Consider the following 17,845-nt stretch of genomic DNA (forward strand, 5'->3'; position numbering starts at 1 on the left):
ACAAACTCCTGAATGAGGCAAATGCTCAAACTTTGCGCAAGAAGAAGTGAGAAGCCCGAAAAGCACGGCACCCGTCACGCAAATGGCATCCGGAGCTAAGGGTCTTCCTCCAGAGACGGCTGGGACCCCCACGTGACTGACGCAGCCTCACGTTCGAGGAGGCCGCGGCCCGGCCTCACGCAGGCGCTTCCACGGCGCGAGGACGCGTCTCAGCTCGCACCGTGAGTGAACCCGGTTTTGCTGGGAGTTTCCACCTTGCCGTGTCGTCTTCTTTTTGGGACACAGAAGGATTAGGAATGAAATGCTGGGCAAAGCTGTCTCGGTCAGACTCGAGTAGATGCAAAATGGGAGTGATGATATTTAGGTTAAAACAGACTTAAGGAAAATTGCGTTAATTAAAGACCGATCTCATTGTAGCAACACGACAGTAAATATACACGTTCTAAGTCCCGGAGATAAGAAAACACAAAGCCACAGTCTGGCGGGAAGATTACGGTTGTAACGGAGAACTTTAATTCTTCTTTATCAGTGTGTAAGTTATCGGGCAGGGGAAATAATGGCCAGAGAGCTGAACAGTGTAATTTTTATGGTCGATTTTTTTTTTTTTTTTTTTTTTTTTTACCACGAATCCAGAGGTGAGAGTAGGAGTAGCTGGGCTTCGTTTAGACGTCACAGGGCATGCCCACGTGTGCGCACGCACACACACACACACACGTGCCCCGCTGGGCGTGCGGTGCAAACCACACGGAGACTGTATTTGGCCTGTACCGTGTACGTCGTATGTGCCGGTCACGACCTCTCGCGCACCGGCGCCCGCCGTGTTCACATGCCCCGACCGTGACGCACCGGCCGAGCCCCGCGGCCGGACGCTCGTCTGCAGGTCGTGTGAGGCGCACAGCCCCCGGGCGCCGGTCGGTGCTCCTCCTGCAGCGGCGAGCGTGGGCCCGACTGCGCAGAGGGCGCAGGGGCCTCTGCGTCGTTCCTTACAGCCGCGTGGGGGCCCGCCGGGACCTCGCGAAGTGCGAACCCCGACGCAGTCCCCGGTCCTGCACCCTGGCCGTGTGCCGTGAGGGTCACGCAGGGGGCACCGCTGCACCCACCAGAGGCGGCCCGTCAGCCTGCGGCGGCTGTCGCGTGAGCCAACGGCACAGGGGGCCCACCGCGCTCGGGGACACGGGGCCCGGTAGGAGCGAGCCTGGCAGGTGGCGCCGGCTTTTACCTGCTGGCTCTGGAACCATCCAGAAGGCACGTTAGATAAGCTGCAAAATGCCGCGTCCACAGGCCTGATCGCCGCGGCACTGGGGGTGACAGCCCCACGACGTCCGTCTGCGGGGGCGGCCATGATGGGCATGCGTGGCTGCGTGCCGTGGCCCTCGGCCGGGCCACGCTGGGAGGGGCGCTCAGACCGTGTGTGTCCCCTCGCTCACCTGCTGACCGGGGGAGTGTGAGCGTGCGTGTGCATCTCCCCGAGGACACGTGTTTGCTTTCGTCACAGACAAAACAGACGTGTCAACAACACGACTCAGCCCAGCGTGAGGGCCGGTCTCCCTGGGGGAGGGGCGCGGGGGCCGCGGGGCGCCGGCCGCGGGGCGCAGCTGCTCGCCTTGCACTCCTGTGGCGCGCTCCATAATCCCCAAACCAAGCCGAACCTGAGTAAGAAAGCCGTCCTTGGAAAGCGAGAACAGAATCGACATTTAGGAAATGAGCCGAACCACATATCAAGTTGGTGCCTTAATCCCACAGAGAAAAATTACTCCAAATAGACTTTGAAGCAATTTGAATGTACAGCCCCAGTAGGGTAAGCCTCAGGCACACACGCAAAAAATTTTGCACAAATGTTTTAAAACTCTGCTCAGTCATCGGATTGTTAGTGATGTTGTTAGTGCTGTCGTGAACCTCTTATTTATATATACACGCAGTGAAACACTTATATCACCCATAAATACACGTATCAGGGTAGAGCAAATGAGTATTTACGAAACTATAGGAACTGAGATTCTTAACATAAGAGAAAAGTGAGTCGAGCGTAAAATCAAAGCAATAAAAACCCTATAATCTTAAATATGAATCAAGACTCAGCATGAATGTATGATGCGTTTTCCTCTTTAAAAGAAATGACATCATGTAGCTCTGTCCGCTGGAGTGACGGGGCGGCGCAGGCCCGCCCCCCACGGAGTCTCCCCATGCGCCGGCCTCCAGGTCCGGGGCAGGGGTGTTCCAGGTGAGGCATGAGGAAGCCAGGGGTCTCCAGTGACCGGCGGGGTCATCAGGCCGGAAGCCCGGTTTATTGGGGCTCCCACCAGAAACGGCGGCATCGGGCACCGAGGAACGACGGTGGCAGTGGATCCAAACGCGTCCGTGCGTGGGAGTCTGTGGGCTCATCGTGATTTCTGACGCGAGCCCTCATCGGCCGCCTTTGCGGGTGCCAGCTGCTGGGCGGCGGGGACGGCTCGGGCGCCGCGCCTCTGTGGCCATCGGAAGACGTGCAGCGTCGGTGCAGGGGATGGTGGTGTCGCCGGCGGCCTGGCCACCGCGGGCAGCTCGCGGGGGGACCTTTGTCACGGATGGCCCCGCCTGGCAGTCTCGGATCACAGGAAGAGACCGCGGGCGCCGCGTGCCTCCCCACGGGACATGCGGAGGGCGCGTTCTCCAGCCAAAACCCGTCACGTCTAACTCCAGCGGAGCCTCTGGACCGAAGTCGGCGCTCACGGCGGGAGCCGGGAGGGGGACAGCGCGCAGCCGGCTGTGGGCTTGGCGGTGGCTGAGGACGGCGTGACACCCGCCCCGCCGGCGGCCAGCCCTCCTCCTCCTCCGCAGCGGGCGGAGGCGCAGGAGGGGCGCTGAGCACCCCGTTCGGGAGGCCGCGTGGGTGGGGCGCAGGGCATCGTCCCGCCCTCGGCTCTCGGTGGGGCCGCGTGAGGACGGGGCGCGCCTGTGCTGTACGTTTCGGGGGGCGTGGGGCGCTGCAGGGACACGAAGACCCACGCCGGGCGCGGCGGGGCGCGGGCGGCACGCGTCGGGGGTGGGGGGCGCCGTCCGTCCCCTCCGCGTCCCCGGTCTGCACGGACGAGGCGCCCCTGCCCCCCGCCCGGCAGGGTCTGGCGACCCGCCGGGGGAAGGTGCGTGGCCTGCAGGGCGTGGTCCTGCCCGTTCCCAAGCCCTGCAGCCTGAGACGCCCGCGAGGCCACCATGCCCGTTATCAGGGACACGCGGCTGAAACCCCCAGACACGCACGAACCCCCCCAGATGTGCCCGAACCCCCCAGACGCGCCGCGTAGTCACACGGCCTCCTCACGCCCTCCGGTGTGACAATGATCTTGGGGCGTGGTGTCGGGAGAGGGTCCTCAGCTCCAGGAGCAGCAGCGGGCGGGTGCAGCTGGCGTCGGGGTCCAGCTGGCGTCCGGGGTGCAGCTGGCGTCGGGGTGCAGCTGGCGTCGGGGTGCAGCTGGCGTCCGGGGTGCAGCTGGCGTCGGGGTGCAGCTGGCGTCCGGGGTGCAGCTGGCGTCGGGGTGCAGCTGGCGTCCGGGGTGCAGCTGGCGTCGGGGTGCAGCTGGCGTCGGGGTGCAGCTGGCGTCCGGGGTGCAGCTGGCGTCGGGGTGCAGCTGGCGTCCGGCGTTGCTCCGGGGCGTCCGGCGGCCCGCGCTCAGTCGCTGAAGGGACGGCCAGCTCCGGCCACCATGGTCCCGCGAGCAGGCGCGGGGTCCTCGGCTCTGTGCTCTGCGCTGGGCACTTTTCCAGGTCTTATTTTCAAATGTTTTAAAAAGGCACATACGTGCACATGCACATGCACACAGGCACATTGCACACGTGTGCACACATGCATACACTGCACCCGCACACACACACGCGCACGCACACGGCACCCGCATGCACATGCGGTCTCTGAAGGCGTGGCCAGCACGGAGTTGAGAGGGGCGGGGCCCGAAAGGATGTCACAGGCACAGAGGCCGACCACGGCGTGACACTGGACGGGGCGTTGTCGAAAGCTCCGTCCTTTCTCTGCGTGTGGCGGGGCCTGGTAATTTTTTTTGTTTTAGCCTGTAAAATTCTTTCCACTGTCCTACTTTCTGCTGGATCTGGGGGTTCCCCAGAGCATGGCTATTAGGGGAATGTGGATTCTTTTTGTTCGAATTAGTGGGAAGCAGGAAGCCTTCCTCACGGCGTGGTTTGCGGCGCGTGGGCTTAAGTATCGGCTCGAGGTTGGTGGTCTGCTCACACGCCAGTGGCAAGCAGGGGCCGGAACAGCTCGGCAGCGGCTTCCGGTGGCATCAGAGGCCGGGGGCTTGGGCGCGGCCGTCGCTCACTGACCACGCTAGACGGGGGGAGGGGTCGCGCGGACCAGGGGTGGTGGGTCCTCGCCTCAGCTCACCGCCCGGTGGCCCCAGACCTCAGTGTTTGTGGCAGTTACCTAAGGAGCGTGTACGGAGCAGAGAGGCCTGGACGTGCACTAAACACAGCGGGGCAGGGGCCACGGACGTCGTCCTCGTGGGGACGGCGAGTGAGCCGGGCGTGTGCCTCGCACGCGCCTGCCGATGCGGGTGCGGCCCAGAGCCCGGGGCGAGCGGCCTGGAGGGGCCGCAGCAGCGAGTCTCAGCCACGCGCGGCCCCGGGGCAGGGGGCTGGCGGGGGTGGGGGGGTCCTGCGAGCTGCAGGGAGCCCCAGGGAGTCGGCGGGGAGGCCGGGAATGGGGGTGTCGGGCTCCCCGTCACACGGCGCGGTCGGGAGGCCAGCCCGTGTCGCGCGGCGCATGCCACCCGCGTTCACACGTGCGGGCCCGTCCGGCTCCGACGGTGCCCCGAGCCGTGGGGGGCCGCGGGCGGGACGTGGGCCCATCCGCCGGGGGCAGCAGCTCTCTCCCTGCCCCTCGGGCTCTTCCGGCTGAGGTCCGGCCGCAGAGGGTTGAGGCTGTGAGTTACTAAGTGGTGTGACGTCATTTCTTGCTTCAGAGCAGAAATGTTCAGACCCGCAGCAGGGCCTTTTTCTTTTGAATTTGCCAGGAACGTCCTTGACACCATTTCAGACGTGGCAGAGTGACCGGGTCGGGCGGGGGGCAGAGCTGACAGCGGGGCCCGGGGGCCGGACGGTGACGCGCAGCCTCGCGACAGCGCCCGGTCGTCAGGTGTCAGCGCGCGGACGAGCGGAGGGGCCTCAGGCGGGCGCCGGGTGGGCGGCCGCAGAGCTCCCGGGCCCTCCCGCTCCGGGAGCTGCGTCAGAGGCCACCTCTCACGTCGTCATGACGGAGGCGGGCGTCGCCAGCAGCACCCGCTGCGGGGCGAATTTTAGAGGAGCATCTCTGCAGCCCCTGCACCCCGTCTCTGCGGCCTGTGCTCCCGAGGCTGAGTCGCGCATAGCCTGCGCCCCGCGCCCACCGGCGACTGCGCCTGTCTGTCCCGAGACCATGCCAGAACATTTGAGTCAGGGTCGTTGTCTGAGCCGTAGCCGGCCTTCCCTGGGGTGCGCGGTTTGTGTTTAAGGATCGAGGCCAGTGCTCGGGGGGTGTTCCCCGTCTCCGAGGCCCGGGGTTCACACTGCCTCAGGGAGTGTTCAGAGGTTCGCTAATCGAATAGTTGAACTGATCGATCGATCGTTTGGCATTTAAAGTGACCTTGGAACTCGGTACTGGAGAGCACCTTTCAAAATTGAAGACGGGTCGTGCCTGGGTGCCTGTCACACTGTGATGGTGGGTCTCCTGTGTCAGCCCGGCTGGGCCCCCACACCCAGACGCGTGGGTAAACGAGGTCCCGGGGTCTCTGCGACGTGTCCTCGAGTGAGCTCTGCGTTCACGTGGGTGGCCTTGAGCAAAGCAGGTCGCCCTCCGCCATAGGCGTGGGGCCCACCCGGTCCGCGGGGGCCACAAAGAGCAGGGACCCGCCTCCCTGCACGGGGAGGGCGTCTGCCTCCGTCAGAAGGGGGGCTGTCACCTCAGCGCCCGCTGTTCCCTGTACCACACATGCACACTCACACGCGCACACACGTACACGCCACACAAACAGCGCACTCCACATGCACACGTATACATACACGCCCACATGCACACACCACACGCGCAGCACATGCTACATGCACACATACACATACACACACACCGCACACACCACAGACACACAGCACACACCCCACACACGCACACTACCTGCACACACACACACCACATGCGGCCCGGGCTCTCCCCGCCTCTCCCGGGGCGGGAGTCAGTTCCTCGCGCCCGTCAGTGTGCGCGGTCACGTCCTCGACTCGCGCCGTTGGCCCCACGGGGTCCGTTTCGGCGTTGCCGAGGGGCCCGGGAGCCCGAGTCTGGTCTGTGGCGAGTGGCCTGGGCTGGAACTGGCCTCATTACACATCGTTCACCTCCGGCTGTGGAACCTGCGTTAACAGTGATGAGGACTCACTGTGCGCGCACACACACGCCATTTACGCACACCACACACACGCACACATCCTGTTCATGCCCCTTCTCCAGAGAACCCTGACTAATACATCAAAGGACAAACATTTATTAGGAATTTTAAAATGTTCCAGTCTTTTTTATTATTTTATGTTTTTCTCTTGTACTACATAGGTTAAAAATGTTCATTTCAGTTAAGAATTATTGCTGCGCTAGAGTGACACCCCAAATCCCAGAGCGGGGACCTGACTCTGGGTCACCTGCCTTTCCCGGATCAGCCCCCCCGCCCCCAGGCTGTAGGGATGAGCATCCACTCAGCGACTCCTCGGGCTCAATTTGCCTGGCTGTGACCTCTGTCATTTAGCCATTCGGAACGTTCTGAGACGCAGACAGACACGTGCCAGCGAGTGTCTGGCAGGAGATGATGGAGCCTGGCGTGGAGATAACGGATCCGTCACCCGGGGCTGCGGGACGAGCCGCGGGGTCGTCGGTGCCTCAGGAGCTGGCTGCGCAGTGAACTGATTCTCGGGCCCCTCGCTGGGCCGAGCGAGGGGCGTCGGCGTGAATGCCGACACCCCCGTTCCCGGCGGGCGACCGTGCCGTGCGGGGGCCTGGGGACGAGTCCCTCAGAGGGAGCCGCGGCAGCGAACTTGCTTGCGCAGCGGAAGTCGGCGCTCTCGAGTCTGAGCGCAGAAGGGGGGACGAATCTTGTCATTTGAGCGGCCTTGAAACCACACCTACAGAGACTGGTACCCGCAGGAGGGGCCCCTGGCTCCAGAGGGCCGGACGGCACACGGCAGGCGGAGCCACCCAGTCGAAGGCGGGAATCGTTCCTTTTTCCCGTTTCCCTTTTATACCGCGTGGAAGGAGAACGTTCTTTGCCTCGTTTCCGACACGTAAGGCCGCGTCAGTCCTCGCGAGCGGTTGGCGTGCAGGTCGCCCGCAGTCGCTCTGAGCGCGAATGTTTCCGCGTTGGGAGCGGAACCAGCTCCGCGGCGGAACTCGGGCGCAAGCCGGCGTCCGGCTCTGCCCCTGCCCGCCAGTCGCTGCAGACAGGCAGGAGCCGGGCACCTCCCTGCCTCCGTCCCCTCCCCGAGCCTCTCAGACAGCAAACGTGCGAGCTGGGCCTGGGGAGGAGGGGAGGTCACGGGGGAGACGGGGCGGGGGCGGGGGCACACGTGGCTCCGTCGGTCACGCGGCGCGTTCCCGCTGGCCTGTCACGCACACGCACGTCTTAGCTACAGCGTCTTCTGACGTACGTACGTTTAGAATTTTTGTGTAGTCGATGTCTTGGTTTTAAAATGTATCCTCTCAGGGTTCGTTTTTACACGTCACTTTCTAATCCATGTTGAGTTTGGGTTTGCGTGGGGCAGAGGCAGGGCCTGGCCTTACTTTGTCCCTGTGGACGGCGGTTGTCTCAGTGGACAGCATCTGTGCTGCCCTTGCCACCTGGACAGACGGCGTCTGGACAGACGGTGGCCGGACAGACGGCGCCCAGACAGACGCCGCCCCGGACAGACGCCGCCCCAGACATGGCCCAGACAGACGCCGCCCCGGACAGACGCCGCCCAGACAGACGCCGCCCCGGACAGACGCCGCCCCGGACAGACGGCGGCCGGACAGACGGTGGCCAGACAGACGCCGCCCCAGACACCGCCCGGACAGACGGCGGCCGGACAGACGCCGCCCCAGACAGACGCCGCCCGGACAGACGCCGCCCGGACAGGCGCCGCCCGGACAGACGCCGCCCGGACAGACGCCGCCCCGGACAGACGCCGCCCCAGACAGACGGCGGCCGGACAGACGGTGGCCAGACAGACGCCGCCCCAGACAGACGCCGCCCCAGACAGACGGCGGCCGGACAGAAGGTGGCCGGACAGACGCCGCCCCAGACACCGCCCGGACAGATGGCACCCCGGACAGATGGCGGCCGGACAGACGCCGCCCCAGACAGACGCCGCCCGGACAGACGCCGCCCGGACAGACACCGCCCCAGATAGACGGCGGCCGGACAGACACAGACACGGCTTCGGCGCAGACACCGCATCTGTCCTGGGCCGGGTCGCATGGTCCGCGCTGGCCCCGCAGCCGCCGTGAGGGCGACGTGAGTCCTCACTGCGGCTCCAGCCTCCGCGTGCGCCCGGCAGCTGGGCCCTTCTCTCTCCAGCGTCAGCTTCGGCGTGAGCTTCGTCTTCCATGAAACGTGGCCGTCGGAGTGTTTGTTGCGAACACGCTGAATTTACAAATGGAAATGGGAGGCAGTTGACATCTTTGCAACATTGGATCTTTTTGTCCATTAACCTGGTCTAGTGCTCTGTTTAATCTGGGCTTTTTTTAATCTTTCGGAGAACTGTTCCCTCTTTTCCATAAACATCTCGCCCACACTTGGTATGAGCTGTTCTCGGAGTCTCTCTCTCTCCTAGTGAGAATCCTGCAGAGCTGGGCCCCCCACTCCCAAGGCTGCCTCCCCACCTCCGACAGAATGTGCCCCACCGACTCTGCCTGGAGTGGGGAGCACTGAGCAGGGGTGTCCCCGGGTGGGGGGCACTGAGCAGTGGGGTTCCCCAGGGTGGGGGGCACTGAGCGGGGGGTCCCCGGGTGGGGCGGCCGCCCTCCCCTGCAGCAGTGTCATGGAGGCCGCCTGGCTCGTTCGCGGCTCCAGGAGGCGGTCGAGAGCAGCAGCCGGGCCCGCGGCCGCCTCCCCTGGTCGCCCGGGGCTCGGGCTTCCCCACGGCCGTCCCCGGGCGCACCTGCTGCTCGTGAGCCGTCCTGGTGAGAGCGCTGCTCGGTCACGAGCGGGAGGCGGCTGTTCTCACTAGTGAGCCGCCACCTACAGCAGCGGCCCGGAACGTCACCGTGTGGCGTGGACCGTGCCAGGCGGGTCCCTGTCGGAGCAGGGAGCGGCAGGCGGAGGTGCTGCTCCGCGTGCGAACGACACAGCGCACAGGAGTCTGCGCCTGTCCCCGGCTTCTCCCCTCGCCCTCCGCGACGCTCCCCAGCCGGCCCTGCTGGCTGCCAGTGGCCTCCGTGCGGCCGACTCCAGGGGCCACCCCCATGTGCCTCTTAGCTTGACCCTTCCACGGCGCCTCGTGGCCCTGCGTCTCCTCCCGGCTCTGCTCGCTCACCGTACGTCCTTCATCCTCGGCATGTACTTCCGGCCTGGATCAGGGGCCACCCACCTGCACTCGGGACTCACCTGTCCAGCTGCCCACTTGACGTCTGCACCTGGATGCCGACAGGTGTCTTCAGCCGAGCATGCGGCCAGAACAGAGTCGCCATTTCCCACCGAGACACTGCCTCCCGAGGACTGCCCGCACACCGTCCTCCCCTCGGGCCAGGGGTCTCCAGCCACCGGGCCGTGGACCGGTACTGGTCCGTGGCCTGTCAGGAACCGGGCGCACAGCAAGAGGTGAGCGAAGCTCCATCCGCATCTGCAGCCGCCCCCAGCGCCAGCATCAGCGCCTCGGCTCCGCCTCAGACCGTCAGGCGTTAGGCTCTCATAGGAGGACTGGGCCCTGGTGTCACGAAGGCTGGGGACCCCTGCCCGAGACGTGGCGGCTTCGCCCGCCCCCCCTCCAGTCGTCCAGGCCAGAGAAGTTGGCGTTATCCTCGGCCTGGCTTCCCTCAGGCCCACGTCTCGTATCCAGTGAATCTTGTTGGCTCGGCTTGGACGTGCACCTAGAACTCGAGCTCAGCAGCCGCACTGCTGCCCCGCGGCCCGAGCCTCGGACGCTTCTCGACGTCATGGCGTCCAGGGTTTCCTGGCCTGTCCCCGGGTCCGCCTGTGCCCAGCCCACGCCGTGCCATGCCTGCTCTCGGTGTGGCAGCCCCGGGAGCACGGTCTCTGCTCAGAGCCGCCCGTGGCCACTGGCCGAGAGCGGGTGGCCGGGGCCCGAGGGTCCGGACCTGTCCCTCCGGCTCGGCTTCCGGCTTCGCTCTCGGCCGCCTCACCGGCCCCCCCTCCTGGAGTGCGCCTCGAGCCCCAGGGCCTCTGCGCTGCTCCCCACGTAGCCGCCCGGTCTCCCCTCTTTGGGGTGCTGCTCACGCGCCGACTCGGGGGACCCCGTGTTTGAATCGGGGGTGTCCCCAGGGCGTCCTGTACGCCGTGTCTCGCTCGCTCGGTGAACGGTGGGGAGTAGGTACAGGTGCCACGTGGCGGAACCGTGGGGGCGGCCGCCGCAGCTCGGGGTTCGGGGCGGGGGCGGAGGCCTCCGGCTGACCGGGGAGGGGGCGGCGAGCACACGAGGAGGCGGCGTGTCCCTCGCCTTTGTTCCCGGCAGCGCCCCGGGGAGCCAGACCCTGGGCGTGGGGCAGTCCCCGCAGGGCCTGCTCTGTGCCTGCCTTCTGTCCGGCCCGCCAGGGACTCGGCTCCCGGGGGCCGCTGTCCTTACCCGAGACCGTCCCCCCCACACACACACCCCCCGAGACCCTCCCCGAGGGGCGCGTGGAGTCAGCGCTCACCGGGTTTGCCTCTCATCACGGTCGGCTGCCCCCTGGGCAGGGGAGGACAGTGGACAGCCGCCTTTGAACTGGCCTAGAACCCGGTCTGCTGGTCGCATCCTGTTTACCAGGCGGCTGGGACTTAAAGGGAAAATCGTCCTTGTTTTGACGAGAGGAGGATGTTGAAATTACAGCATTCCGCAGGAGCGAGCCAGGCCACGGCTCCGGTCCTCGCTGGACCTGCCCCTGCCCCCCACTGACGCCTGCCCCTCCCCCACCCCCCACCGAAGCCCCCCTCTCCCCCCCACTGATGCCCCCCACCCCCCCGCTGACGCCCCCGCCCCCCGCCGACGCCCCTGCCCCACCCCCCCGCTGACACCCCCTCTCCCGCAGGCCGAGCCCGAGGGCTTCTCCCGCTTCCACTTGTACGTCTGCGCCGCGTTCCTGCTGAGCTGGCGGAAGGAGATACTGGAGGAAGGAGACTTTCAGGTAAGGGGGCGCTTTTCAGGGCCCCGGGCCCGGCCCTCTGCGTGGGGAGGGGCAGCACCGGCTCGCGGGGTGGCGGCTGCGTCAGCCCGGCCCCCCCCCCCCCCCCGGGCAGGCCCGCCGTGGTGCCGCGGCCAGCAGGCTCAGCGTGCCCCAGACAGGGCGGGGGCGCCCTGGGCGGGGAGGGGGGCGCGGGGGCCCCCACAGCCCCGGTCTTCGTGCAGTTTGCCCCGTGGGAGAGTGTGGCTCTCCCTCTTTTCCATGGGAACGGACCGTTCTCCCAGGAGCCCGTCTCCCAGAAGGGCGGGGACTCCGGTGTGTGGACGGCCCAGCGGGCAGGTGCCGGGTGGGGGCGGCGGGCGCTGCTCAGCCCTCAGGGCACAGGCCGGGGGTTGGGGTGCTGCCTCCCCGATGCGCCCTGGTTTGTGGCTCGCCCAGGCTGGTGGTCTGCTGGCGCCCCGTCTGTGCACGCCCCTGGGGGTCCGCGGGGCCGCGGCGTCTCCCCGCCCTGGGCCTTCGGGGGTGGGCGGTCACTTGTTTCTGGGCGCTGCACTTCCCTTCGGGGGCTCACCCCCCTCCACCCCCCGTCCTTGAAGGGTTCCCAGCCCCGCAGCATCTGGGGTCCCCGGTCTGCTGAGATCCGAGCCTGGACTCTGCCGACCGTGGCCTTTGCTAAAAGCACGTCTCGGGGGGTCTCGGGTGGCAGGAGCCCCCTGTGCGCCATCTGGTGGCCCTGGCAGCACCCTGCACGCCAGCCCCCGTCAATCAGAGTGGCTCTCGTGGACGTGGTTTCCGTGTGTGTCCGTCTCTGTCACTGTGGGGTGGGCCGCCGCCCCCTCAGCCCCTGCCCAGCACTGGCCCAGGGAGGTGCCAAAGCGGCTGTCGGTCCAGTGCGGAGTTGTTTGTTTATTAGTAGGAGAGGCGGCACTCATGAAAATGAGATTAGCGTCTAAATTCATTTGTGGTATAAATACAGATATCCTTAATTCAAAACCGGCAAATTTAATCGGTTAACATGTTAACTAAGCTTGTTCCAGACAAATGTGTTTTGCCCCAGGAATCCTGAGTTGGTCTGTGATTCACAAAGCCGTTTGCGTCGACCCCTCCCCAGGCGTTACGGAGGGGCTCGCTGGCCTTGCGGACGCTCATACCTGTGTCTGAGGTTTGTCGTGTGACAGCTGGGGCCGCGATGGGGGGACCCCAGGGAGAGTCAGAAACCCTTCGCACGAGTTGGGGACGCTCGACCCCAGGTGAGCAGACGTGGGCATGGAAGACTCGGCTCTGAAGCGGACGAGAGCCAGACAGAGTGTCCCCGAGCATCTGGGGACACGAGCTCACCTCCCTGTTTATTTGGGGCTTAGATCACGTCTGTGATGGAAATGCCCGCACCAGAACACTGGCTCGAAACGGCCAGAGCCCGGGCGCCTGGTGCAGGGGATCCAGCCGCCTGCGGGCAGCGCCCTTTAGCCCGGCCCGGGAGCCGTGCGTCTCACACGCCGTGAGTTAAAAGGCCAGTGAAACACAGAAGAAAACCCTCCCTCACAAACGGGATCAGAGCCCGCCTCACGTTTCCAGTGTACAAAGGAGTCACACAAGTAACTAAATAAAGTCCTCGCGGAGGACGGGCGAAGAGGAGGCGCCCGCAGGCCCCACGGCACCCGGCACACGTAGCTGCCGCCAGTCACTGCGAAGAACGGGAAAGCGAGGCAGGCGCCATGCATCCCGTTAGCGCCCTGAAATCGCGCTTCCTTCCAACTGGGGGACTCGGCCTGAGACCGGCCGTCCCGGCCCCCCCGCGGGGTGCGATGCGGCCCCTCCTTTCTGGGGGAGCCTCGCCTTCGGCACAGCAAGTCTCCTCGTCATAATTAAGGGAGAACAAGCTGTCAGCAGCCTCAGCCCCCCGGCTTCGGGGAGCGTTTTCCACGATGACGGGGCGTCGCTGGTTGGAATGCTTGATGACTCCCCGAGTCACGTCTTCTCATAAGTTGCCGAAGCGAGAAAACGCTCTCCGTGTGCGTGTGGGAAAAGCGCGCTCTGCAGTACATGCATCTACACGCCCACACACACGTGAGCACAGGCGCATCTATAAATGTCCATACTCATGAAATGCACATGCACACGTGGGCAGTGTGTGTAAAGCGCTCGTGTGACCCCCGTACGTGTGTGCACGTAAGATGGGCACACGCGTGAAATGCACAGAGCCCACGTGCATCTAACAGTCTGCACGTACCACACACAGAGAACACCCACGCGTGTGCCCGTGCATAGCGTCACGGGCGCGCGTGTGGACTCCTGCGTGCACGCCTCCGCACACGCAAAGCGCCTGTAGCTTTCCGTGTCTCCCGTGCGCGGAGCGGCTGCGCAGGAGCCAGCCCACCGAGTTGGCGCTGCTCGTTTTGGTCGGTACGGTCACGGACAGTTTCGCTTTCTTGTTTGAACGACTTCTGCGTTTTCCGTGTCCTCTTGGTGCGTGGAAACCACGGCTCCTCCACTCCCGTTACCTCCCACTTGGGCGAGGTGAGACCCCTCGTCCAGAGCCCGGCTCTGTGCCGCTGACCTTCTGGACGCCGGGGCAGGTGTCCCCCTGTACCCCGCATGCTCGCAGGTGTCCCTCAGCTCACACGCACGTGTGCATGCAGACTGCGTGCACACACGGCCCCATGCTGTGTGGCCTTCACGGCGAGAAGCAGGGCCTGCTCACGGGCGGGCCTCCGCCGCCGGCACGCGGTGCAGACCGTGAGCGTCCGCAGGTGTCGGGGCCAGTCAGGGCTGCCTGCCAGGGGAGAGTGGACGCACGTGCACACGCACACACACACAGACACACACAGCATGGAGGGGGCGAGTGGGCACACACATGCACGCAGACGCAGGCACGCACCCCGGCCTGGGGCCTCACGGAGCGCGAGACGGCCCTGTTGGCCGAGCCGCCCTGGGGGAGGCTCGTGGCCTGTGTGGTCACCCGTGTGGTCCACACGCCTGCGTTTGCTGTGTGGACCACGCTTCTTCCCCGCCGTGCCCGCCGTGGGAGGGGTTGGGCCGACGTGCAGACTCGGCTGGGTCCGGAGTGTGGCCTTCGAGCCCGCTCCTGGCTGGCCGCCCCGGCCCCGGCCCCCACGGCCTCCTGGGGCCCCCAGCAGCCCCAGCCCCGCATCCAGCAGGCGCCCTAAATGCGCCTCACCATGCTCTGCAGGGGTTTCTGTGAAGAAACAGGAAGGACGTCGAAACGGTCTCGGGCACCTGGGTCCCAGAGCCAGGAGGGAAGGAGTCGGTGGTGCGGACCGAGCCTGGCGGGGAACTCGAAGCACGCGCCCCTCGGGGGCCGCTGTCCGCTTGGTCCCTGGGCCCCTGAAGGTCCCTGCGGCTTGATTGCCGTGGGGGGCAGAGGGACGATAGGCTCGGGGACAAAGCTGGGGGTCCAGTGCCTCCGGGCTTCTCGCCCCACAGACCGCGTGATTGGTGAGCCGGTGACCTCAGCTTCCCCAGGAGGCCCGGACCTGCGGCGGGACAGGGAAGTGTCCTCTTGGCCACCCCAGTCCATGCCTGGAGTCCAGGCCACAGCCTCCCGTCCGGCATGGAGCAAGGAGGCCGTGGAGGGCCGTGCCGCTGCCGAGGCCGGCGGGACACGCGGGTCTCACTGCCCCGCCGGCCGCACCCGACGCCCGGGCCCCACGCCACGGCTCGGCCCACGGGGCCACGGCTCGGCCCACGGGGCCACGGCTCGGCCCTCGGGGCCACGGCACAGCCCACGAGCTCACGGCTCCGTCCTGCCCGCCGGGCCGCAGGACTGGCCCAGGCGGGGCTTCGCGTCTGTCCGGCTGGATGCGTCTGTGACGCCGAGTCACCTGTGATGGGTTGATGGGCCTGTCTAGGTTCACGTTTCAGCCTGTGCTGCTGGAGGCAGCAAATGTCAGGAAACGCCAGAGTAAAGGTCAGTCGTCTCTTTATCGTTTCAAGACATTTTAAAGACAAAATGGGGTCATTTGAAAACAACGTCTAAGTGGATCGTTGTGTTCCTGCATGTGAGTGTGGAGTGTGCGAGGCCGTGCGGGGTGCGGGGTGAGGTGGGTGAGGGTTAGGGTTCCTGAACACCCGAGCGCGGGCTCCTCGGCGTGGGGCGCACAGGGCTGGAGGGCGTGACATGTGGACAGAGCAGGGGCTCAGAGCGGCTGCTGCTCACACGCTCACGCACACACGCTCACGCACACACACACCACACACGCTCACACGCGTTCACGCCCCCTCGGAACCTCTGCAAACGAGGGGGGGGGAGAACCGGGTCTGTCCCGTCCGGATCCCGGAAAGGCAGGCGCGGCCTGTGTGCGGACGGGAGCCCCGCCGCAGGGCCGTGCGGAGCACGTCCCCCTCCCCCCGGGCCCCTGTGCCTTCGCCGGGAGCCGGGGGCGATGCAGGCCTGTCCTCGCCCGCTCCCCCCGCCACCCCGAGTTCCCGGGCTCCTCCCGGAGGGTCGTGGCAGGCGTCGGGGGAGCAGGCGCTGGCTGCTCTGGCCCAGGCCCGGCCCGGCCCGATTCTCTTTCCTTTCCCTTTAAGAAATGCGCTCACTAGGCGACTTTTGAAGAAAAGCTGCAGAAAATCGATTTTGTCCCGTGACTGTCCTCAGACACGTCTTGATTTTTATTAAATCGTCTCTCTCTGTGACGGGTTTTGCTTTGTCCAGCGGACGAGCAGCTGGCCCAGGCCCCGAGCGGTCACCTCGTACGCAGACGCGGGCGAGCGCCAGGCCGGGTGCTGCTCCGCGTGCAGGACGCGCGGGCACCAGCTCAGCTGGCGGCGCCGGTGACAAGCAGCGAAACGGGACTGTCGCCGGAGGGGGGCGCGCACGCGCCCGCCAGCCTGGGGGGCCCCCACCCCCCGCGGGGCGCAGCCTTGGGGGCCCCAACCCCCGCGGGGTGCAGCCAAGGGCCCCACACCCCCGCGGAGCCCCCGGGCGGAGGGTGGAGGGCCCGTCTCCTCTCTCTGTTGCAGGACGAAGCCGTGGCGAGCACTGTCACCCCTTGGGGGGCACCCTCGGGCGTCCGGCTGGTCCCTGTCATTGACGGTCTCAGCGTGCATTGTCAGTGGCTTAGAATTACGTCAGGGGGTACAGAGCGGGGACACGGAGGTCCCAGGATCCCGCGGGTCACTGCCGACTCACCCGGCTGTAAGTGGCATTTCCGTCCATTCGTAGAAATCACACAGCAGAGGCCGGGCCCCGCGTGAGACTCCGAAAAAGTCTTGGTGACGCTCTTCACATACACGTGCGCTTCGAGAGACAAGGTCTACAGAAGGCTTGTTACCAAACGGGGTGTTTTTCTGTCCACTTTTCTCCTGTCTCGAGAGGCGACCACTTTAGAGTTGTCGTCTTTGGTTTCTGATTTTCATACTTATGTCTTTCTAAATTGCCGTTCCCTGATTTTCCAGTTTCAAACACTGCTTTTCTGCGGCGGAAAGGGCAGGGGAGACGTCCGCTCCTGCCCCCCAGCCCCGCTCCACAGCTGGGCCCGGGGCCCTGGCCAGTGGCCGGCCTGCTGGCCTCGCTCCCCTGCGGGCATTGAGCTGAGCGCCCCGGGCGCGTGGTCACCCCTCCGCTGTCCACTCCCCGGGAACCGCGCTCTTAGTTTCCTACGGAACGTTCACTGACTCACCCCCCACCCGTCTGCCGACGCGGCAGGCCCCCCAGGAGCCCGGTCGCCCGTCTGCCGATGCAGCAGGCCCCCCAGGAGCCCCGCAGCCATCCCGCGCTTCCCGTTCCCCGGGGCCCCGCCAGTGGCGGGCCGCCCCCAGGGCCTCCGTGCACGGAGGGGCTGGACGCTGGGTGTGGGGCCTGCGTCCCTCTCCCCACGAGGCCTGGGGCGCCCCGCCAGCTCCCTCCTCGGCCCAGCGCTGCCCTTGCTCCCTGGGCGCCGTCGCAGGCTCGGAATGTCCTTCCCTGGGTCGTCTGGCCAGCCGAAGAGCACGCGCTGCCTCCCTCCCCCTCTGCCACCCCTCCCCCTCACCCCTCCCCTCCCCCAGCACCCCTTTCCCTCCCCCTCCCCCTCCCACCCGCCCCTCCCCCAGCCCTCTGCAGAAGAGGGATTCGCCTGGCCTGGTGGAGGGGGACGTCTTACCCCAGGACTCAGCTCCGTCCCTTGGGGCCTGGCACAGCTGGTGCTTCCAGACCTTTCTGGGCGGAGCCTCCCCGGAACACACCTGCCCGCAGGTGAGCTGCGGGGCAGCGAAAGCTCGGGGTTTTACCTGCGTCTCTCCCTTGCTCACTTCTGCCGGTTAGTTTTGTCGTTAAAGAAAAAATTACACCCGCCGTTCAAATCATTAATTGAAAGGCCCTTATTATCTCATTAATGGTGTTTGATATCTCAGGCAGATAGACTTGGTGAAGCTCAGCTGTTCGGTCCCCAAAGAAATGTAATTACGTCTCGGGCCTGATTAAAGCGTCTCCCTCTCGGCCGCCTCGCTTTCCACTCTGCAGCCTTCCGCGGACGCCGGAACCAATCTAGTCCGGAGAGGAGGTTCCTCGGCCCGAGGGCCGGGCCCGTCCTC

At 65.8% G+C, this 17,845-nt stretch overlaps 1 protein-coding gene across 5 annotated transcripts in view; it reads left to right on the forward strand.

Moving 5' to 3' along the window:
* The window catches only part of TBC1D22A (TBC1 domain family member 22A), a 167,989-nt gene that overhangs the window by 142,214 nt on the left and 7,930 nt on the right, over positions 1–17,845 (forward strand). For all 5 annotated transcript variants that reach the window (XM_016126740.2, XM_036237691.1, XM_036237690.1 and 2 more), the window contains one exon: positions 11,219–11,314. In XM_016126740.2, the coding sequence (XP_015982226.2) occupies positions 11,219–11,314 (96 nt within the window). The remainder of the gene's footprint in view (positions 1–11,218; positions 11,315–17,845) is intronic.

This window comes from Rousettus aegyptiacus, unplaced genomic scaffold, assembly GCF_014176215.1.
Source record: "Rousettus aegyptiacus isolate mRouAeg1 unplaced genomic scaffold, mRouAeg1.p scaffold_m13_p_2, whole genome shotgun sequence".
Taxonomy (NCBI): Eukaryota; Metazoa; Chordata; class Mammalia; order Chiroptera; family Pteropodidae; genus Rousettus; species Rousettus aegyptiacus.